At 42.5% G+C, this 23,941-nt stretch overlaps 1 protein-coding gene across 1 annotated transcript in view; it reads right to left on the bottom strand.

The window, feature by feature from the left end:
- The window catches only part of LOC143038839 (major facilitator superfamily domain-containing protein 12-like), a 69,588-nt gene that overhangs the window by 5,747 nt on the left and 39,900 nt on the right, over positions 1-23,941 (bottom strand). Inside the window, exons 4-9 of the mRNA XM_076208457.1 lie at positions 22,901-22,992; positions 19,565-19,682; positions 18,759-19,091; positions 17,515-17,607; positions 10,540-10,632; positions 6,479-6,649 (exon numbers count right to left, since the gene is read on the bottom strand). Of these exons, the coding sequence (XP_076064572.1) occupies positions 6,479-6,649; positions 10,540-10,632; positions 17,515-17,607; positions 18,759-19,091; positions 19,565-19,682; positions 22,901-22,992 (900 nt within the window). The remainder of the gene's footprint in view (positions 1-6,478; positions 6,650-10,539; positions 10,633-17,514; positions 17,608-18,758; positions 19,092-19,564; positions 19,683-22,900; positions 22,993-23,941) is intronic.

Genomic DNA, 23,941 nt, shown 5'->3' with positions numbered 1-23,941 from the left:
TCGTCTTCCTCCCTAGTTCACTCACGTGAACCCGGCAGGAAATCTCGCTCGAAAAAGAGGTCTGCCTCACCGAGGTCCAGGACGCTCAGCTTGTCCCCACCCTCCACAGCCTCTCCCCCCAACTCACCCTCCCTTCCTCGCTCTCCTTTTCCTCGCCGTAAATCCCACAAGGGCAGGGAGCCGGGGGACGAAACGAGGGGAGAGGGAACTCTGGCTGCCCAAGTGGCTGCCCTCCTTCCGTCCCTGATAGGCCCCGTCCTTGAATCGGCCCTATCACATTATCCGGCCTTTCAGACCGCGCAAATCATAACGCACCCCTCTCCAGAGCAACCTCCTATTGAACCTACGGCTCTAGCCCCCCCTCCCACTCTCCCTCCTGGTCCTTCCCTCCGCCCCTCCGTGCCGGCGACAGGTATAGGACTAGAAGGCCCCTCTCAGGAGGAACCCCCCAATCAGACGTCCGTCGGGTTGGACGGGGTGGAGGACCACTACAGTTCTTCTTTACCTTATCCTCCTACCATGACGGACTCTTGAGTTCACCCCTTCTCATGGTGTGACCTTCCCCGGTCCTGGGAGTACTCGTTTGGAGAAGATCACAAGCTAGTGGCCTGGTCTCCCGACTACTCGCTACTGGAGGGCTGGAGGAGGAGAGATGACGTTATCCTAAAGTGGGCCAACGACGCGGAGGGGGCTAAGGTTCTATATAAGATTCGACCCCTCTCCGCCCCGGCCTCCACGCCCTCCAGGATTTCCACCTCTAACACTCTGGACGCATTAGGTGCTCTCCTGGAGAACCCTCGTTTAAACCCTGATGGGCATATGTTTGTCGACAGGTCGGGGGACTCACCGGCGGTAGCACTCTCCCCAAACGCCTGGTTCCCGCAGGAGAAAGGGGAGAAAGCCTTAGACATCCCTGCTCTCGAGCGGGCCCAAGACCAACCCAAGACGGTTCCTCCTCGACGGCATATCCCTTCATCATTCCCCGTCGTCCTGCCACCACCCTTCGCGCCGGAGGGCCTGCGCGATTGCTTGTGGCACTCGGGCAGGGACCCCGCCCTCCCCCAGCAACTTAGTGAACCGGAGGCTAAGTTGCTGACGACGGAGGCCTCGACCAGACAAGACCTTGCCTCTACCATCTCGACCGTCACGGCAATGGCGATGATGAGGAACTGGCTGACGACGCTCGCCACGAGCTTTGAGGACTTCCCGCGGGAAGAATTGAGGTGAGTGGGATATTTCAATCTATAGAGGGTCCAGACCTGTCCTGGCGAGAGACGCTCGGGTAGCGTCTTCACCCAGGACGGAGCCTCTTGACTAGCGCCCGAGGACGAGGTCGTTCGGAAACGACCTCGGCTTCGCATATGTTATACGTTCTACAATTGAGCGATGTGACTTTATTACACCCTCCGGGGATCGGGATCCTTCTCGCCCTACTAATTTGATTCGCGTGTTTTCTGTATGCAGAGACACCCTGGCGGCACTCTCTACCGTGGCAGAGGGTACAGCCAACATGGCGTCATCAGCCCTACCCCCAGCAGCGAGGGCCTTCACCGCGGCTCGTCTGGCAGCTCGTCAGTCTGCAGCGCGGTCGGCCCCGGAGATAGCTCGCCGGGGCGTGGTGAGAGCAGCTCCCCTTTCCCGTGGTCTGTTCGACCAGGAAGCGACAGACCGCGTCTTCGCTACGGTCCCGACCGTCATCCAGATCCAACAACCCTCCCAACCGGAGATTCCAGGACTTCCTTCGGAGACACGCGATAGTGACCATCTCCGCTAGCACAGTTCTGGACTTCCTGTCTTGGCTAGCTGACACCACCAACAGGGCACCGGAAGGCATCGCTGGCGTTTCTCCGCACCCACTCTGTGGAACGGGTGCAGGACCTCGGGGGCTGGGCATCAGCAACTTCCTTCAGGACACGGTATCTCTACCACTCGATCACCCCTGTCCCATGTGTCGCCATGGGAACGGCTCCACCCCTCTTCGCAAAAGAAGGGGGGGCAAAGGGCGACCGAGGGGTAGGGGAAGGCCCAGGAACCGCTGAGCAAGATACAATATTCTACATAGAATTTATGCACTATGTGAATTGTACAATATTATTTTTATAAAAAATAAATAAATAAATGAATATATATATATATTGATATTGATATCGATATAAGTAAAAAAAAAAAAAAAAAAACAGGTCGAAATGGACATGACTTCTCCTATTCAACTTAAGCTAATCTATAAGTCATGATGGTCAAGAACTTTACCATGTTGAAATTAATTTCAACGCTCACTGTGACTCAGGTCGAAATGACCATGACTTTTCCTATTCAACTTGAGCTAATCTACAGTCATGATGGTCGAGAATTTTACCATGTTGAAATTAATTTCGACGCTCACCGTGACTCGGGTGGAAATGGACATGACTTTTCCTATTCAACTTGAGCTAATCTACAGTCATGATGGTCGAGAATTTTACCATGTTAAAATTGATTTCGACGCTCACTGTGACTTAGGTCGAAATGACCATGACTTTTCCTATTCAACTTAAGCTAATCTGTAGTCATGATGGTCAAGAATTTTACCATGTTAAACTAATTCAACGCCCACTGTGACTCAGGTCGACATGAACATGACTTTTCCTATTCAACTTAATTTAATCTACAGTCATGATGGTCGAGAATTTTACCATGTTAAAATTAATTTCGACGCTCACTGTGACTTAGGTCGAAATGACCATGACTTTTCCTATTCAACTTAAGCTAATCTGTAGTCATGATGGTCAAGAATTTTACCATGTTAAACTAATTCAACGCCCACTGTGACTCAGGTCGACATGAACATGACTTTTTCTATTCAACTTAATTTAATCTACAGTCATGATGGTCGAGAATTTTACCATGTTAAAATTAATTTCGACGCTCACTGTGACTTAGGTCGAAATGACCATGACTTTTCCTATTCAACTTAAGCTAATCTGTAGTCATGATGGTCAAGAATTTTACCATGTTAAACTAATTCAACGCCCACTGTGACTCAGGTCAACATGAACATGACTTTTCCTATTCAACTTAATTTAATCTACAGTCATGATGGTCGAGAATTTTACCATGTTAAAATTAATTTCGACGCTCACTGTGACTTAGGTCGAAATGACCATGACTTTTCCTATTCAACTTAAGCTAATCTGTAGTCATGATGGTCAAGAATTTTACCATGTTAAACTAATTCAACGCCCACTGTGACTCAGGTCAACATGAACATGACTTTTCCTATTCAACTTAATTTAATCTACAGTCATGATGGTCGAGAATTTTACCATGTTAAAATTAATTTCGACGCTCACTGTGACTTAGGTCGAAATGAACATGACTTTTCCTATTCAACTTAATTTAATCTACAGTCATGATGGTCCAGAATTTTACCATGTCAAAATTTATTTCAACGCTCACTGTGACTCAGTGATGTCACGGTATGATGACGTCATTGTGATAAATTGACGTCACCATGTAGTCCTATGACGTCAATTTGTGTCCCTGTGACGTCACGAGACGATCCTATGGCGCCATGATCAATCCGGTGACGTCACAGTACAATCACATGATGTCACTAGGTATTAAACATATAGAAGTCCGCTTGTGGGTGACGAGACGTCACAAATTGCCATAGCACACTATTGGATGAAGACGCTCGCCACGGGCTTCGAGAACTTCCCGCGGGAAGACTTGGGGTGAGTTGGATACATACCGAGGGTCCAGGCCCGTCTTCGTGGGAGACGCTCAGGGAACGTCTTCACCCAGGACGAAGCCTCTTGACTAACGCCCACGGACGAGGTCGCTCGGAAACGAACTTGGCCTCGCATACTCCCTTTCGGTTTCTCGCTTACCCCGAGGATCTTCACGAAACTAGTGAGAGTGGTAGGCGTACGTTGGACGGAAGCAAGCGTCTCCACACTCATGTTCCTAGACGGCTAGTGGATGCATTTGCCCACCGGGGAGGGTGCATCGGCCGACATCTCAATGGCTCTGAGTGTGTTGGCGGACGTGGAGTTCGGGGTGGACTGGGACGGGTCTGCCCTTGCTCCCACACAGACTTTATTGGCTCGGGATTGAGTGGGACACAGTCAGCGTCCTTCGGGTGCTCCCCTGCGCCAAAAGAGCGTGCTTCTCTCTCACGTCCTCCCTCCTTCGGTGGCGGGGGGGGGGGGCCTCAACTTCGCGACCCCGGCCCTTCCACTGAGCCGCTTGGGGCGCCGACGGCTGGTACGGGAGGTCGACAGGAGCATACTGCTTCTCCCGCGTGACCTGCCCGGGCCGATACCCTCAGCACTCCACAGGTTGTTGCGTCCCTGGCTTCGGTCGGGGGCCCTACGCCGGTCGCTGGAGTTTCTCCGCACCCACTCTGTGGAGCGGGTGCGGGACCTAGGGACTGGACATCGACGACTCCCTTGGGGACACGGTGTCTCTACCACTCAGTCGCCCCTGTCCCATGTGTCGCCATGGAAACGGCTCCACCCCTCTCATCTCAAAAAAGTGGAGGGGGCAAAGGGCGACCGAGGAGTGGGGAGGGGCCAGGAACCGTTGAACAGGATACAAATTTCGTATAATTTACGCATTGTGTGAACAGTGCAATGTTGTGCATGTCACATTCTTCGGCGTGGGTACTTGACGTTTCTGTCTCCCCTCTACTGAGTGATAAAATGAATAAGTCTCCCATAGGAAAGACACACGTAATAACGGTTTGATTCAGGCTTCACCTCTCCTCCCACCTGTCCTCGTCTCATGCATAGCTTCGCTGTGCAGGTTTCTTTCAGCCGATAATATTTCTTTGTCGCGGCTCGTGCCGCTTAAATTCTTCTTATCGGCTTAAGAAACCTGCACAGATTTAGGGTCCCTCCCTCCTCCCACAGGCGAAGCCTTCATTTCTCATTGAAGTGACGCGACGTCCGGCTCGAGCTAGCCGGGTAAGAAGGGAGGGAATAGGGAGGGGGAGGTGGGGTCGACAATGCGCATGCCTGCACAGAGCCGGGAATTTTAAATTTCCGATGATTTTGGCGGAAAATTCAAACCACACTCAACCTTCGGGAAATGGCCATATGACCAGGAGTGTGGTATGGGATTATCGCTATAGCTTCGCTGTGCAGGTTTCTTAAGCCGATAAGAAGAATTTAAGCGGCACGAGCCGCGACAAAGAAATATTGAAGCGTTGGTTGGAGTGGCGAGGACTAAAACCTAGTAGAAACAAGGCTGAACTTGTGGAAAAGTAGACTTATTTTCCACGGTATCATATGGCCGGTCTTGTCTTTTCTCTAGCATGTCAAGCCTTTGTTTCAGGTTAGTTTCTCCATGTATCGCATAAACCAGTCATTGCAGTGGCTTTCAAGATTGCACTTTATAAGTGTTTATTCTTAAAATGGCTACATGACAGTCTACGGGAGCCTGTTGATGGCTTGCAATGCAATGCATATTGCATAGGCAACAGCAAATTGAAATTTAAATTCTACCTATTTGGCTAGGCATGTTAGGCTAGGAGAGAAGTTCAGTTGCCAAGGGGATTTTAAATTTCTTTCAAAATAAGCATGGTCCTACATGTATTATTATTATTATTATTATTATTTATTATTATTATTATTATTATTATTATCATTATTATTATTATTATTATTATTATTATTATTACTATTATTATTATTATTATTATTATTATTATTATTATTATTATTATTATTATTATTATTATTATTATTATTATTATTATTATTATTATTATTATTATTATTATCATTATTATTATCATTATTATTATCATTATTATCATTATTATTATCATTATTATCATCATTATTATCATTATTATTATTGTCGTTGTTGTTGTTATTATTGTTATTATCAGTTATTATTATTATTATCATTAATATTTTTATTATTTTATTATTATTGTTATTACTGTTATAATGATAATAAATATTATTATTATTATTACTGTTATTATTATCCTTAGCATTATTATCATTATTATTATTATCTACTATTATTATAATTATCATCATTATTATTATTATTATTATTATTATTATTATTATTATTATTATTATCATTATTATTATTATCATCATTATTATTTTTATCATAGCTATTATTATTATTATCATTATCAATATCATCATCATTATTATCATCATCATCATCATCATCATCATCATCATCATCATCATCATCATCATCATCATCATCATCATCATCATCATCATCATCATCATCATCATCATCATCATCATCATCGTCGTCGTCGTCGTCGTTGTCGTCGTCGTCGTCGTCGTCATTGGGATGATCATTACCTGGCTGTGATCTTTAGGGCACATTACATTAAATCCCTGCTTCAAAAAGTCCTCCTTAAAGAGACATCGTCCTAATTAAACACAATTAATATTATTATTAAACACCTACCAGCACTACCATTACACCCGCTGGCATCATTTCTGTTGCTACTACTCACAGTGCAGAATCCGATGAGGTCTGCCGTGAAGGCGAGGGACAGGATGATCATGAGCGAACCGGACAGTCCCCAGAGGATGGCGACGCAATAAACTCCCCACTCGGGCAAGATGGGCAGCGAGGAGCCTGTCGACGCTGCAAGGCCTATGAACACGGCTACGACGTAGCTGGCCTGCAAAGAAGAAAAGGTTAGTGTTTCTTTTAGGAAGGTGTTGTGAGGGACAACTAGGGAAGTGGTTCTTAACCTGGGTGTCTGTACCCCCATTGAATACAAACCTTGAACCTAGAGGTACGGGACATGATAGCCAGTGGAATGGTACTGTATGTTTACTATGCGAAAGCAAAGCAAAGTTTGGATCACTAATCCTGTCCATATGTTTGTATTGTATTTGTATTGGATGGGGTTACGAGAATTTTTTTTTCTGAGACATAAACCTTGGAGATTGATCGATTAGCCATATTTTAGGGCTTCAGCCACAGGTTTATACAGCGCTTGAGGTATTTAATACAAATGAAGATAAAATAATGAATCTAAATGGAATTTAATCAAATAAAAAATTATGCTGAGGGTAATATCAACAACTACCCAGTGTCCTAAATACAAACTTTAATAACTCAAAATATTTTTTTGCTAAAATATCCAAAATACAGAAACTGAAATATGAAGTAATAAGTTTACGAGTATGTATGCATGCCAAACAAGCGATTGGGGAAAAGGTCAATCATAGCTTTGGGTTGACTGACGTCATCAGGGACAACTAAGTTGCTTGTACTAGTTGCTGCAGTTCCATACATACATACATATATGTATATATATATATATATATATATATATATATATATAAAATATATATATATATATATATATATATATATATATATATACACACATACACACATACATAAGTTTAGTGAAACGTGTAGAAAAATTATGCAAAGAGGAGGGACGGGTTGGATCTGAACACATTAAATCTTCAGACTAAAGTAATATAAAAGAAACGGCAGAAACGTCATACGCTTTCATTACACGATATTTTGATATATAAACACGGGACTCTTGTAGAGCGTAGCACTCACGCCTAGATATAATGTTCAGGTTATGAGGGAGAGTTGTAATGATAGGTAGCTAGCCCGAAGGCTGCTAATGTCAGCGACGGCTGACCTTTGGCGGAGTGTAATAGATACTACCAGACACGGAGGTGGATGAAGATGAGGATGAGGGTGGTTGTGGTACAGTGGTGGAATCAAGGGCTACAAGGTGGTACAGCGTATACCAACTTCTCGATTTATTTATTTATTTATTTATTGTATTCACTCTCACTATTGGAGACATTTATTATGACTTCCCAGTATGCATGCTGAATATAGCCTCAACATACTTCCCAAAACCTATTTCCATCAATAGAGTGGTAGCAATGATAAAAGTAGAGGTAGAACCAGGCAGGGCACACGAGATGTAAACATTTCATGCATATGGACGGCAAGTGATCGTTCACATGTGTCAGTAGGCTCGAGAGTGGGAGGGAGGTCTGCAGGTGATGCTGGCTGATGGAAGATAATTATTGGTGGACAGATGAAGAGGGATGGAATGTCTGTTTTTTTTTCGTGGAAATGAAGGCCTCTGGTGAGAACAAAAACTGAAGCATATAAATCACAAGTTTCTTCTTCATATTGTGGTGGAGTAGAAGAGAGAGAGAGGGGGAGAGGTATAAATGAAACTAGAAAGAGCAATACTTTTGAATTGTTCCATAGGATCTCTAGGATTGTACCCTTGCTAACTAGCATAGACACACTCCTCCCTCTTCTCCTCCTCCCCTCCTTCCCCTCCTCTTTTTCCTCTTCTTCCTTCTCCTCCCCCGTCTCGTTCTTCTCCTTCTCCTCCCTTGTGTAGGATATTGACTGCAAATTTTAAACAGTCGATATTTGAAGGACCTTAGTGACATCCCTGGTCCCTTAGTATTGTTTTATGATTGGCGAGTACATCTCTACTCGAAAACTGATCTCTTGTAAATTCTGCCATCACAGCGTCCTGCTACCTTTCTTTAATTACTTCTTTGCTACCTTGATGACTCCACCTCATCGTTGCGATATTGCTCCTAAGGACGGAAGTTCTAGTTATTCCGAACGAAATGCTCCTTCTCCTCCTCTTCTTCCTCTTTCTCTTCCTCCTCCACTTTCTCCCCTTCTGCCTCCTCCTCCTCCCTCTCCTTTTCCTCTTACCCTCCTTTCTTTTCCACTTCTCCTCGTTTTCCTATGTTTCTTCTTCTCTTAACTCGTCTTCCTTCACCTCCTCCTCCTCCTCCTCTTCCTTCTATCCTCCATCCTTTCCTACTTCTTCTCCTCCTCTTCCCTCTATTCTCTGTCTTTCCCTACTTCTCCTACTCCTTCTCTTCTTCCTCCTCCCTCTCCTTCTACTCCAGCTCTTTCTCCTCTTCCTCCTTTTCCTCTTCATCCTCCTTCTCCTTCTCCTCCACTTCCCTCTCCTCCTCCTCCCATTCTCCTCATTTTCCTACTCCTCCTCCTACATTCCTTCTTCTCTTACTTCTCCTCCTTCTCCTTCACCTCCTCTGCTTACTCCTCCTCTTATCCTCCTTCTTCTCCTACTCTTCTTCCTTCTCTTCGAACTCTTTTTCTTTCCCTACCTCTTTTCCTCCTCCTCTTCCTACTCCGTCTCCTTCTCCACCTCTCCTCTCCTTCTTCCATTTCCTTACCTCTCCTCCTCTTTTTCCACTTCTTCCTATTTCTCCTTCTATCTTCCTTCTTTTTCTACTTTTCTTCCTCCTCCTTCTCGTCTTTCTTCTCCCTCTCCTCTTCCACCTCTCTTCTCCTCTTCTTCCTCATCCCTCTTCCCCCTCCACCTCCCTCTCCTCCTCATCCTCCTTCTTCTCCTCTTCTTCCACCTCTCTCTTCTCCTCCTATCCTCCTTCTTTTCGTACTTCTCCTCCGTCCCCCTCCTCTTTCTCCTTCCTTTTCTGCTCCTCTTTACTTTCCTTTTCTTATTTTCTCCTCCTCCTCCTCCTCTTCCTTCTACCTTTTCTCTTTCTCCTTCGCATTCTCATGCGCCTCCTTTCCATTCTTTTCCCCCTCCTTCCTCCTCATCTGCATCCTCCTTCTCCCTTCCTCTTCCTTACCTTCCTCCTCCTCCTCCTCCTCCTTCTCCTGTGTCTACTTCTCACCATTCCCTTCCTATTCCTCTTCTTGTTCCTCCTCTCCCTTCATCTCCCTCCTTATCCTCCTCCCTCTCTTCTACCTCCTTTTTCAATCCCTCCTCCCCCCCTATTGCTATCATTCCTCACGCATTCTCCCTCCTCCATCCTCCCTCTCCTCCCTCTTCGTCCTGTTCTTCTTCCCCTCCTCTTGTCTCATCCTCCTCGTTGTATATCCCATACTCCCTTTTCCCTCGCCCCTCCTCGCCCTCCTCCACCTTATCTGCTCTTCTTCTTCCTCTTCCTCTTCCTTTTTTCGTCCTCCTTGCACTCTTTCTTCTCCTGTTGCTTACGAGTATGAGATCATTTCTGAGAACATGTAGATGGCCAACTTGTCTATCGGGAAAGGTTTACAAACAACATTTAAAGCCTGTTACCTGGAAAATGCAACTTTTTATGAATGGTAGCCTAGTGACGCTGTTGTGGCTAGAGGAGTTAAGAACGACCCCTAACAAGACAAACGATGAAAATGAGGAAGAGGAGAGGAAGGAGGAAGAGAAGGAGGAGGATAATGAGGATGAAGAGAAAGGGGAAGAGGAGGATAAGGAGGAGGAGGAGGAGAAGGAAGGTCCTCATCGATGGCATTCTCCACCACAACCACCACCACCACCACCACCAAGTCTTTGTCATCTTACTACAATCGAGGCGATTCTTGCAGAAAGTGGGCAGGGGAACAGGGGGAGAAATCATGATGTCGACATAAAAATGATCGCATGACAAGTATCCTTTTCACAAGAAAGACAACACGCTGTCGTGGCTGGCGCCGCCTTCTGGATGAAGGAACGCGAAGAAGAAACAATAATAAAAAAAAAAAAAGATAGAAAAACTCCTATGAAAAAGACAGAAATCTCCTTACCTTCTTGCCGACGCCTTTTCGAAGAAAACGGAGACCGATGGTGGCGGCAACGCCGGAGAGGCTCATGACGAGGGGTATGAGAGCGATCAGCTCCTGCCAAAGAAGAAAGACGCTTGTCACGAATTACTCCCCTCGACTCTCGGTGGCGACCTTAACATATCTCATTCTGGCCAAAACGAGTTTATTTGTCTGAAGAGGCATCACCGTAGTGTAGGGGTTAATAGTGAAGATCACGATGAGAGGTAGCCCTTGATGCGAGTAATGTTTTTTGGTAGTGGTAACAGTCAAACTTATGTCGTGTCGGCGCACGCATGAACGAATACATACATACACACATGCCTGTAGTTATATATTTTGTATATACCATCTTATTTCATTGCGTATAATGTATAAGAAATATGATAATGTAAGAGGGTTATATAGGTCCCTTACTTATTTCTATAAAAAAGAGAAGAATAATGAGAGAAAAATCTTGCTTGTCTTCTGATTGAAGCACGCTTACCCTTGAGAGAAACGTTTAGTCGCCGGTGTAACGAATTTGTTTCTCCATAACAGCGTAATGTTGGTAACACCTTCAATATGGAATGCAGATTTTTGTTTTAATTTTTATTTGGTACTAGATTACAACTAGTTGAACTGCTTGGTGAATGGCAAACCTTGTGAAATCTTTAAATGGACTGAAATTGGGTGAATTTACAACATCTAAATTCTGACGAGACCATACGAAAGGGTTGCCAAGCAATCGTTCACGGTGTTCGAAACTTCATCATTCCGGCCATCTAGTCTTTACCTTCTTGCCTCATTTCGACCCAATTCATCAAGCATCGTATTCAGATTTAAGAAGACCTCAAATAGAAGGTTGAAGAGATCGAAACAAAGATAAAGTGATAAAGCCTCGTAACATGATTCGTAGGCATACCTACAGTTACAACTTTAATCATAATAGATTATCATGATAAGTAAATGAAACATTGTTTCAATTATTTGGTGTTAAGAAACAAATCCTATGAATGTTTAGAGAAAGTAATAAATAAAAGAAACAGGACCCTCGAACTTTTCCCAGACGATTGTGTAAATTCAAACGTTGTCCTAACGGTAATATTAATCCCATATATTATTTTTATAATTTAATTAAAAGTTGCTATTGAATTATTCACTTTGTTACATGATGTACAAATCATAATAAATCTTAAAGCTATTGTTACTGCTTGATATTCAAGAAGATTTAGATAAATTACAGCAATGGTCTGAAAAGTGGCTAATAAAATTTAACACAAGGTAATGCACATAGGTAAAAATAACAGTACGTACGATTACAAGCTATTTGGAAATTCGTTAACAAAAGTGGATAGTGAAAAAGATGTCGGCGTAATTATCAGTAACGACCTCAAATCATCCAAGCAGTGTATTTCAGTCTCTGAGAAAACAAATAAGATTTTAGGACTGATTGCGCGATCTTTTGATTTCAAAAGTCCATCACTCATTAACAATCTATATAAATCGTTAGTTCGTCCACATTTGGAATATGCTCTTTCTGTATGGTCTCCGAATCTCATTAAGGACATTGACAGACCGGAAAAAGTACAACGACGAGCCACAAAACCGATTCCAAGTATCAAAAATAAATAATCGAAAATCGACTAAAACACATGAATCTGTTTTCCCTAAAAAAGCGAATACTCAGAGGTGACTTGATACAGGTCTTTAAAATTATAAAGGGAATTGACAACATCAAAAGTGACAAAATTTTCACATTGAATGAGAATCAGACAAGAAACAATGGTCTCAAACTGTCCTGAAATAGATTCAATTTGGAAGTAGGTAGAAACAACTTTGCCAACCGTGTAGTTAATGAATGGAATAAACTTCCTGCACAGGTAGTGCAATGTAGTTCAGTTCGAAGCTTTAAGAATCATTTAGATAAACACCTAAGCAAGATGCTGTAATGATTATAATTTATTTCATATTATTTGTTTTTGTTTTGTTATCATTTGTCTGTTTGATTTTCATTTATTATTAGTTATATGTCAATTTATTATTATTTACTATTTACCTGTTTGTTTATTATTTAACTATACCTATGCATTTATTTATGTATTTTATTTGTTATTTACATTATTATAGTTTTTATTTATTATTTTATTATTATTATGATTTTTTTCGCATCCGACCTAGATATGGACCAAAAGGTCTCCTGTCGGCATGCTCCGCCTTTGTAATCCTTTGTAATCCTTTGATTTCTCCCCGCAATCGATCTTCACTTTTTTCATAGGCTAATCCAGTGCCACTGGTGACAGTATTAGTATTTTGTCGGAAATAAACGGAGCTTCTGTAGAGGTGGAGTTACGGTAATGATAGAGGGGTTAACAAGGACAACAGATACGAGGGATGGTAAAAGTTACAAGTGATCGTTATTTTTGAATGGAGATTGTAAATGATAAAATTATAATCAAAATGTAATTAAATTTTAATTATAGAATAATGCTGAGTGACTTGATCAGTTTGGATTCTTTAATGCCCCTAAAACATCGACTGCATAATAGCTCAGTACTCCATAGGGATCTGGTGATGGAAAGGTGCGTGACAGTGTGTACTACTGATTTCTTGTATGTGCCCACGAACGAGAAAGGCCAAGGTGAAGGAAAGGTAGGGAATGCGTGTGATTGGTGGTTGGGTGTGTGTGTCACTCTTAAGGCTTTGGCGAAGTAAGACCTCATGCAACACTAGCAAGGTCTTAGGCCGTACATGGAAGTCTAGTGGCCATTGTCAAGGTAAGACTCCACCGTCCACTTTTCTTTTTTGTTGGTTGTGAGACTTTGCTTGCTTGCACGTGATTGGCTGTCTGCTTTTGTGTATCAACAAGGCTCGCTTGCTACATGTGCATGTTTCAAGACCAGTGGAATAGTATTCTCTTGAACTTGTAAAATGTATTCACCTTGTATTAGTGTGTTCAGGCCATACAAGTAATGCCTCGTCTTTTCTTTTTCTTTGCGTTCTTAGTTGACTTGAACCTGTAATATATTTGTCTTGAATTGCAAAGGTTCAGGGTATGGTTTACCTTCTTATTCCATTCACGAGTAGTCACTTTTACGATTTTATTTTGGCTACCAGGTAATTTTTTTAAGTTGATCATTCTCAGTGAGTTAAAGAATACTTTTATCGAATAAACCACATACACCGAATGATCACTTAAGTGTTTGTCTTGGTTAACGTCGGTCTGTTTGTCAAGATTTAGAGAAACCCTGGATTAATAGCGGCAAGTAAGTACGCTGGTTGAGTGGGTTGGAGCGTCGTTACTTGCGGCGAAAGCCGAAGGGATGGCGGTTCGAACCCTGCCACCGGCGAAGTTGACCCAAGGGCATGGTTCATTAAATTCCACGCTACAAAGGCCTCTGTAAGGAGTACTGTCCTAGCCTTCCGATGGGAGGAGTTTGTGACGTTAAACAACATTAAAGTAGACTCATGCACTCGACAGGATGTGTCCAAATTACTTTTGGTTTTGTAATTGCTATAAACGCTGAAGTCCAACATATTATTTTTTTTTTGTGAATCTTAACCAGAAGATGTGTATTTATCTACACGAATCTTTCATGAACAAGTTCAACACCTGGAATCACGTCTTATAACAATTTTTATAAGTTTCTTGTTCAATTAGAACAGTGGTTTGTTTTGAACTGCCGTAATGTTTGGTGTTGATTACCCTTGCAATGGCTATACGGTCAAATACCCTAACCTACGTTCTAAGCTGAGTGTGAGTGATAGAATCGATTTACTTGTAGTTTTACTTCAACTTTGAGTCACTGGGTCTGTCTTGCCACAGAACAGATATTGGGCGCCTCAGTGTGTGTGTGTATGTGTGTGTGTGTGTGTACGCTCAAGCTTTTGTGTGTATGTGCGCGTGTGTACCCGCGTGTGTGTGCACTTGCGGGTTTCTGCGCGCTTGTGTGTGTGTGTGTGTGTGATTCACCATTGTCTTGGATCACGTGTTGGACTCGTGATCGACAGCTATTTCCTTCCCGGAAGAGTGTGTTTGTTTGTGTGTGTGTGTTTGTGTGTGTGTATGTGTGCATGTGCGCGTGTGTGGCGCGCACGCTTCTGTGTGTGAACGCACTTGTGTGTGTATGAGTGTGTGTGTGTGTTTATGTTTTTGTGTGTGTGTTTATGTGTGTGTGTGTGTGTGTGTGTGTGTGTGTGTGTGTGTGTGTGTGTGTGTGTGTGTGTGTGTGTGTGTGTGTGTGTAAGGTGTTCACAAACCTATTCACCACGCCTGGGAGTGGGCACGACCCAATATTGGCAGAGACAATATGCAAACATATATATTTCTAGGTAATCGAGACAAAGCCATGTCTGAGACGACTTGGCGGATAGCTGTGGTCAGACGAAGTGGTGTCAAAACGCTCCAGTGGGAACGGGCAGCCAGCTACAATAGGATTAAAGCGGTTTTGAATCACGAGAAGGCTGTGGGTCGAATACAGGGCCGGTAAAATGTTAAAGGCATGGTGTGTGTGTATTTACGTAGTTGTATTTACCTAGTTGTATTTGACGGGCAGGGGAGCTATGCTCGTGGTGTCCCGTCAACATATCTCATTTTATCTAAACTGTTTGTGTGTGCGTGTGTGTGTGTGTGTGTGACTCACCATGGTCTTGGATCACGTGTTGGACTCGTGATCGACAGCTATTTCTCCCCCAGAAGAGAACTCGGAGCTCATATATGACCGATTTATGGGTAATGCTGTGACCTTACACGTACGCGAGAGTTGTAGTAACGACTCGCAGCGCAGCGTTACTGAAATTATTTCAGCACTGGGTGGGATTCGAACCCGGACCGCCGTAGTGGCGGCCGGGAACGCTACCACTGCGCCATCTGAGTGTGTGTGTGTGTGTGTGTGTGGAGAGAGAGAGAGAGAGCATGTGTCCGCTGGTATAGTAGATATGAAAGTGTAAGCCTATATGGCTTACCTGTGTAGGGACGCGCGTCGCGGATCGCGTATCTTTATATTTATTTCCAAAAGAGGGAGGGAGAAGAAGAAGAGGAGGAGGAAGTGGACGAGGAGGAAGGGAAAGAACAGGAAGAGAAGAAGAATGAGAGTAGGAGTCGCCATCTTTCATGTCTAGTCATGGCAAGTCACATTTAAGTCTCCTCGTCCCTCCCCCGGACCTCTTGTCTGTACTTCCGTCCGCCTCCCCTCGCCAACAACGGACGCCACGCCTCGCCAACAACGGACACCACGCCTTTTCATACTTCTTGACCAGGAAGCCAGCAAAGAGCGCGTGCGAAGGCGCTCTAAGAGAGGAAGAAAAAGAGAGGAGACGCTGTGGGATTTCAGAGAGAGAGCAGTTGGAGAAGCGAAAAGAGAAGCAGGGAAGAGAGCGAGGGGCCAAAGAAGAGGCAATGAAGAAAGAGGAAGAGGAGAAGGAGGAAGAAGCAGGGAAAGGAGGAAGAAGATATAATAGTGGTGAAGAGGGAGGAAAGAGGAAACGTAATACCTGGTGGAGAAGAGAAGGAAGAGGAGGTGGAGGGTGGAGAGAAGAGGAGGAGAAGAAGGAAAAACAAGAAAAGGAGGAAGAAGATATAATGGTGGTGAAGAGGGGAGGAAAGAGGAAACGTAGTACATAGTGGGGAATAGAAAGAAGAGGAGGTGGAGGGAAGAGAAGGAGGAGGGAAGAGGAGGAGGAGGAGGAGGTAAGAGCCGTTTGGTTCACACCTCCTCTGATCCACTCGACTTGTTTATGCCTACCAAAGAAGACCTGTCAACCTTGGGTCGCCACTGTAACCTTCACCCTGGAAGGCCTCTCGTGTCTTCGTCTTCCACGTTTTCTTCCTTCGCGGATTTCTTAGGCTTCCCGGCGTCAGCAGTGATGCAAGTTCGCGAAAACTGTTTATGCAAGATTGCTACACATGGAAGGATCAAGTAAGAATGCACAAGCAAAAAAAGCGCGCGCGCACACACGCATACGCATGTATACACACACGCATACACACACACACGTTTCTCTCGCAATTATACAACCAGACCCCCCCCCACAAGTACATATACACATTCTCGTACGCAGACGCATGCACGCAAATACACAAATGGAAATGCACAAGAACACACGCGCACACACACACACACACATACACACACGCTCACAAACACGCTCACACACGCGTGCGTACACACACATGTATACAAACACACACAGATACACACGCACGTACACACATACACATACACGCACATGCACACACACACATACATATAAACACACACATATACACACACACACTCATACATACATACACATATACACACACGTTCACACACACACACACGCGCGCGCGCCATGTATATGCAGATAACTGAACTTGAACCCTGTCGAAGGGAAGCAGGCAATACAAAAGTCAAGACTTTTGCGTGATCCACCTGTCATATAGTACAGATGATGTGGCAACAACGCTTTAGGGTTTAAGTGCAAATGTTGAGTAACTATTGCACACCCCGTCCCGTGAAAGCACAAGCATTATTGCCACATCTCGCGATTCAGTTAACCACACAGAAGATTTGACACCTGTACAGCCGTTGGGAGTTCTGTAGCAAGGTCACGCCTTCAAGAAATCGTATTCTATAATATACGCGCACCATTATTTCCTGTATTAATAATTGTCACCCGTTGGAACTAGTAATTATGGAAACATATCTTAATTAACATTATCATGTCTCTCATAACAATATGTAGATATATATAAATATTTGCAGTAATATTCTGTATAGTAAAAATTGTAATTTATGAACTAATTTATACACGGTGCTCCTAAATATAAAGAATTGTGTTCCACAGCCAAGACAGCGGCTTAAGTCACCTATACTCGCATTGTAATTGCAATAAACAAGTTCCGAGAGAATTGGAGTTTCTTTATTCCTTCTCTCACGGGCGAACCCCGTCACCGTTATGTGGAAGTAACATACAACTACAGTTCTACTCGTGACTGACCTCCCTTGTGTGAAGCGTCTCCTGGAGGTAAATGGGCATGAAGATGTTGGCCAGGTTGGCCACCAGTCGGGCGCACGTGTACAGCAGTGAGACCTAGTAGGGGATAAGAAACACATGGTGTAATCGGATAGTATAATCACCTCTCATTACATATGTACAAAACTCGAATAAAGAGATAGAAATAGAAAGAGGAAGAGAGAGAGTAGAGAAAGAGAAGGGGAGAGAAGAGAAAGAGGGAAGAAGAGTGAGAGAGAGAGAGAAGAGAAAGGGAGAGGGAGAACATAAAGAGAGAGAGAAGAGAAAATAAGAGAGAAAATGAGTCTAAGTCATCCTTCATTAACACTTTCGTTGCCAAAGGATTGCCACAGGGACGAAAGGAATAAGTTGGTGACAGCCAAAACAAAAGGAAAAGTATTACTCGCGACAGACGGGCTAATCAAGAGAGACTCTAACCACTTCGGTTCTGTATAAGGCTGGCCAATGAAACACTGAATAAGAATAAATTAATAATTGTAAAACACTACATATACAAGCGTGTGTTCGCTTTGGAGGCAGAACCAAGACTGCCTCTGACGCCAAGCCACGCCACCAAGCTCAGACTTGGCGGGAAAATCACAGACGCGCGCTTGGTATGAACGCTTGGTTCTCACACTTAATAATACATTGAATATACAAATATACAATAATAAATATACAATATTACAAGGAGTGTTCAATGCTACCATTACAATTCTGAGGAGCTCCACAGAGATGAATAGACCAGTCTGGCTATAGTCAAAATATCAAGATGAAATGCCAACTGATACGAAAATGAATGAAAAATCTAAAAACAAATTAAACAAATCTCAAAGAACAGTTGTAAAATAAAAGGAAAGGATCTCAACTATCAGAAATATTGAAAAGTGTTGAACCTCAGAAAAGATGAGGTATAATAAAATATAGAAATAATAAATGAAAGTATAATGCTAAAAAGAAAGAACTCGAACCTGGAGAAAAATGCCCTTTTAAGAACTGGGACTGGAGAATGTTGTAAGAAGATACAGAAACAGGAGCAGGTGAAGGAAGAAACTAAAAAAAGAATGGGAAGAAGGAAGATAAGGAGAAAGAAAATAGAAATAAAAAGAACAAGAAAAATAATCACAAAAATAGAAAGAAAAAAACAAGAAGAAAGAAATTGAAACGACGAGAAAGGAAATTACAAATAAAATAAAATAAATAAATAAAATGATAAAATAATCATTAACCTTATAGAACTGGGGTTCAACGAGCCAGTCCCTCCAGGCCATCTCAACGTTGATGGACAGTTCTTCAGCGTTCCCCGTCAGAAGCTCCTCCCGAGAGCCCGTCATGCTCCCGATGCCTTGCTCCACTTCCCTCTGCGTCGTCGCTGCCGTTGCCACCCCCGTTTTCGTGGCTGATCCTCCAACTGGTATATCCTTCGAATGAGTGGAGGTTGAGGAGGTGAGGGAGGGTGGAGGGGACGGGCGAGGCGAGTTAATTTGTATCGGCTCGGGAGTTATGATGTGAAACAAAATCGAGAAGATGGCGCCGATCACCAAAACGCACACTGTGACCGTCTGGAAGTAAGATGATTATATCGGTGGGGTGCCACAAGTGGGAGTGAAATGGTCTGGAGGAGGAAAAGTATCACTTTTATTATTATTATTATTATTGTTGTTATTGTTATTGTTTTTATTATTGATATCATTATTATAGTTATTATCATTATTATTATTATCGTTGTTATTATTATCATTATTATAATTATTGTTATTATCATCATCATTGTCATTATTATTATAATCATTGCTATTATCATTATTACTATTATTGTTATTCATTATTATTATTATTATTATTATTATTATTATTATTATTATTATTATTATTATTATTATCATTATTATTATTATTATTATCATTATTATTATCATTATAGTAATGACATAATCATAATCATTATCATAGAAAAAATTAGTTATACTATCGAAAATGATAATGACATCAATTGCTGCCGGCGGTCGTAAGATATATTTGTTGTTGCACTGACCGTGAACTTGTGCGCGTCTGACGCGTCGATCGTCTCTCCCCCGAATTTGGCCTCCTGCTTGAAGACGATCCATGTGATGACGTAGACGAGCACGTCAGAGTTCACGTCGAAGAAGTACCTGACGACGAGAGAGAAGGAGAGAAATGAAATGCAGTTCAGGGGGGGATACTGAGATCCCACAATGCTCGCTACAGGCCCACGCTCTCAGCCGACTAAGGAACTCCAGAAACTATACTGTTCCACTTCCATACGGTGACGCCTACGTACGTGGGTGACGCGATGATGACGACGTCGGCGTCTTGATTATATTTATTGTAGTCGTACCTACGTAACCTCCATTCTCTCTAAACTGGCTTCATCATATTTTCTATGGTTATCAAAATTCACGAGTGAAAGAGAACGAACGATCGAACACTGACTTTATATTTTATAATGCGATTATTATGACGCAATATCGCACGTCGGGCAGCTAATGCTACCAGACGTGCGATGTGCCCCGGAGTGAAGAGGTTAAGGAAAGACTAAAGTGAAGTTATGATAAAAAGAAAAGAAAAGAAAAATAGGAATTGTAAATGATGTATATGAACAATGCGAAAAAAAGAAAAATAGAAATTATAAATTATGCATATGAACTATGCAAGAAGGCTGTCTGGATCCTTGAGGGAGAACGTAAGCGATCTACAAGAATTGGGAGAAAACGGCGCCATATTTAATGACGTCATGTCCTCTCGTAGCGGGAAAACTATTTAGCCTTCGTATTATGTGACGTCATTATACCTCACGGAAGTAACAATCACCGCTGAGATATTCAGCTGCAATTATCTTGTTCTCTTCTTAGACCTCTTTCGCAGCGAGTGGAAGTTATTCTTTCATTGTGGATGCCACCCGGGTCACGTGTCACGTATCCTCTTCAGTACTGAAGGGGGAATAATCAACTGAATGGCAGTGTTGCCCATGAAGGACGCCTTCGAGAAGGGGGGATCCACCACCACAAGAAGCCACCCCCCCCGCAACGGTGGCTGTTTCAGGAAACTCCTCTTCTCCGCCCACCTCTCCCTCTCCCTTCCACCTCCTCACCAGCCTCAACATACAACCCTCACCCTCATCTGTACGCCCATTCCCACCCTCACATTTAAGCGATGTGCCCCGGAGTGAAGTGGTTAAGAACATAAGAATGAAGGAGACTGCAAGAGACCACAAGGCCTACACTAGGAAGTTCCATGTCCATTACCACCTGTCATCCCCATCCATAAAGTTGTCTAACCGTTTCTTCAAACAACTGATAGTCTATTCCATTCGATGACCAGTTAACTATTTGTAAACCAATTCTTGCCTATGTCCTAAAATCTAAATTTGTCCAGTATTTATTATTTACCCTCCAGTATTTATTATTTACATTTATTTACATTTATTATTTAAATATTTGTCCAGTATCCATTATTTATTCTCCACCTCACCCTTACATTCACCCTCTTTTTCGTCCTCACCTTCATGCTCAGTGTTACCCAGACCTTTATTTCCTTTAACTAGTTTATTTAAATTGATATGTTTATCTATATTTTTTTCCGCGAGATCGGACTTGTTACTGCGCGGATCGTAACCAGAAAATCTGCTCATGAAGTTCATGAGATCATCTTAAGGAACACCAAAAGGATTTTTTTTATTCTGAAGAAACGCATTGCGATAGAACTGGTTGACGGTCAGTTTTATTGTAATAACCCTAACGTTTCCTTGCACTCTGAGAGGCAGTGAGTGTGTAAATGTGTATGGTGTTATGTTGCAGCAGATTTTACATCTCTGGTGTATTTATCTTATTACTCATTCACTAGAATAACCTAATCTTATTGTATCTCTTCCTTCATAACCATATCAGGTCTTGTCTGCACTGGTTTATATCCGATTACAATAGAGCGTACCATCTTGCATTCTTTTTTGTGTGATCTTCAAATGTTAATGGATAGATGACAAGAGGGAACGCAGTGAAACAGAATGATAATACGAGAAAAACAGAAGTGATGAGAGTATATTGTGGAGATGAAAGATCAGCACAATAAGGTCTTTTTTTTTGTACATTTCGGCGTTTCTAAAAAAAAAACGACATTACATCAAATAAAATTTGAATTAATAGGGAAACTGGAAAGTGTGATGCAAACATTAGTGTATTATATCCTTTCCTTACAGACAGAAATGTACCTATGCAGTGTAATATTCTATCTTGTAAAACGATACTAAAATCCATATATTACTGTAAGGCACTGTAGGCTTGGTTTTCATGATAGCTGTTCGTGTCCAGGATCCAGGAAGCAGCGATAAGAGTGTTTATGATGATTAGAGGAGTATCTACAAGGGATAAGACAAGAAACTGGAAATAAAACTAGTACTGGAAACATAGGATGGAGCAAGACTGAAATTGCATAGACAAACATTAAAGGTGAAAGATGAGAATGTTGAAAAGATAAACGGAATTGTTCCCAAAAAGCAAGCCATCAACGTGCAGGTCCAGGAAGTATAGGATGCAAGGAGAAGAAAGTTTTCTGAAAAGAAGAAGAACGCTGTCGGAAGTCGTTCAGAACAGAGTATATGGAAATCAAGATGGATAAAGACGTTTAGTCCGAATGTCGTCGATCTATCAAGCGATAAAGAAAGAAAGAAAAAAGAAAGAAAGAAAGGAGATAAGACAGAAAGAAAGGGAGATTTGCAAATCTAAAACCAAATATGACGAAGAGTAAGCTCATTTCCTTGAGTATAATTCCTCAAGGATTACCCAGTCCTTCCAATGTCCACGCATATTAATGACAGCGTTGTCGCTATTTTAAGTAAGGTTCGTTCAAGGGTGTTTACAGCTGAATGATATAAACTATCTCTTTTGAAATTTATGATATATCATCGAGGATGCATTACTAAGTCTGATGTACAGTACATGTTATCAGTGCCTCGCAAATTCTTACGACCAACTCTTGTCCAACTCATCCCCGCTCCTGGTTTTCTCTCCCTCTCCTTTCCTTTCTCCATTCTTCTAAAAGAGAGAAAGAGAGAGGTAAGGGAGGGCGATTAAACAGCCAAAGATTTTTATAGACTGAGTGACTGAAAAAAAAGCATGAAAATTGTTGGGAAGGGAGGCAGAGAAAGGAAACAGAAGCAGAGAGAAAGAGAAAATACACGACGGGGAAAGAGAAAGAGAGAGAGATGGGGGATAATTAAAGAGCCAAAGATATATAGGTACAGACCGAGTGACCGAAAAAAAAATACCTTCAAGTTGCTGGAAAGGCAAACAGAGAAAAGAGACAGAAACAGAGAGGAAGAGAGAGAGAGAGAGAGAGGGGAAATTTTACTTACCTGATGATGTTGAGTTCGTCCCTCTCGGCTTCAAGGGGAGTAAGATCCGGGATCAGGGCGAGATGTGACACTTGTGTCGAGGCCCAGCCAAACTGAAAAGAAAGAAACGCATTTGAAAAAGACAAACACACACTTCCATGAGATCTCCCTTGTTTTCGATATAATGCAAAATGCTCAGAGTTTGCGACTGAGGAAATGAACAAGATAGTTTAGCGATAGACAGAGTAAACAGACATTGACACCCGTTACGAAAGGCGTTAGAATGTTCTCGAATCTCATTAAAGACATTGACGGATTGAAAAGGATGCTGCAGCGAACGACAGAGATGAGAAACAAACATTACGATAACCGCCTAAAACACTTAACCTATTTTTCATGAAAAGCGGAGATTCAGAGATCTTCAAGACGAAAAATAATTGAAATATTTTCACACTAAATACTAAATAGATGAGAAATAATGGCCTCGTATTGATAGGACGTGGCCTTAGCCTAGAAGTAGGTAGGAAAATTTTGGCCAACAGCGTCGCCATATGTGGGCCGTGGGATGGCCAAAAATAGCACGCGAGATGACGATAGATTTTTAAACTTAACTTACTATAATTATTTCAATTGAGGAAAATACTAAATTATTGAAACAGGACATAACAACATTTGTCTTTTATTTACGAGTATGTCACTGATTTTAGTTAATATTACGATTACTAGAAATAACTTTCTTTTATTGCAAACTTGTCAATATGTAGTTATCAAATCTTTGATTGCCCTCGAAACCATAGTTAAGTGCTTCAATGGATCTCGAAAATATTTGAGTCTAACGTCCTTAAGAGGGTGTAACGGTTCGTCGAACGCGGTTCGACAGACACGTGTCTAAAGTGATGTGTGAACGTGTGAACGGGGTATTGGGGGTTTAACCAACGTGTTCGACAACCAAATACCCCGTTCACACGTTCACACATCACTTTAAACACGTGTCTGTCGAACCGCGTTCGACGAGCCGTTAGACCGTGGAAACACCCTCTAACGCAGTTCATGAGTGGAGGA

Source organism: Oratosquilla oratoria, chromosome 2 (assembly GCF_046742065.1).
Source record: "Oratosquilla oratoria isolate Oo_2021 chromosome 2, ASM4674206v1, whole genome shotgun sequence".
NCBI classification, from domain to species: Eukaryota; Metazoa; Arthropoda; class Malacostraca; order Stomatopoda; family Squillidae; genus Oratosquilla; species Oratosquilla oratoria.
Note: the sequence above shows the minus strand (reverse complement) of the source record. Positions and strands in the feature narration are given on the sequence as shown.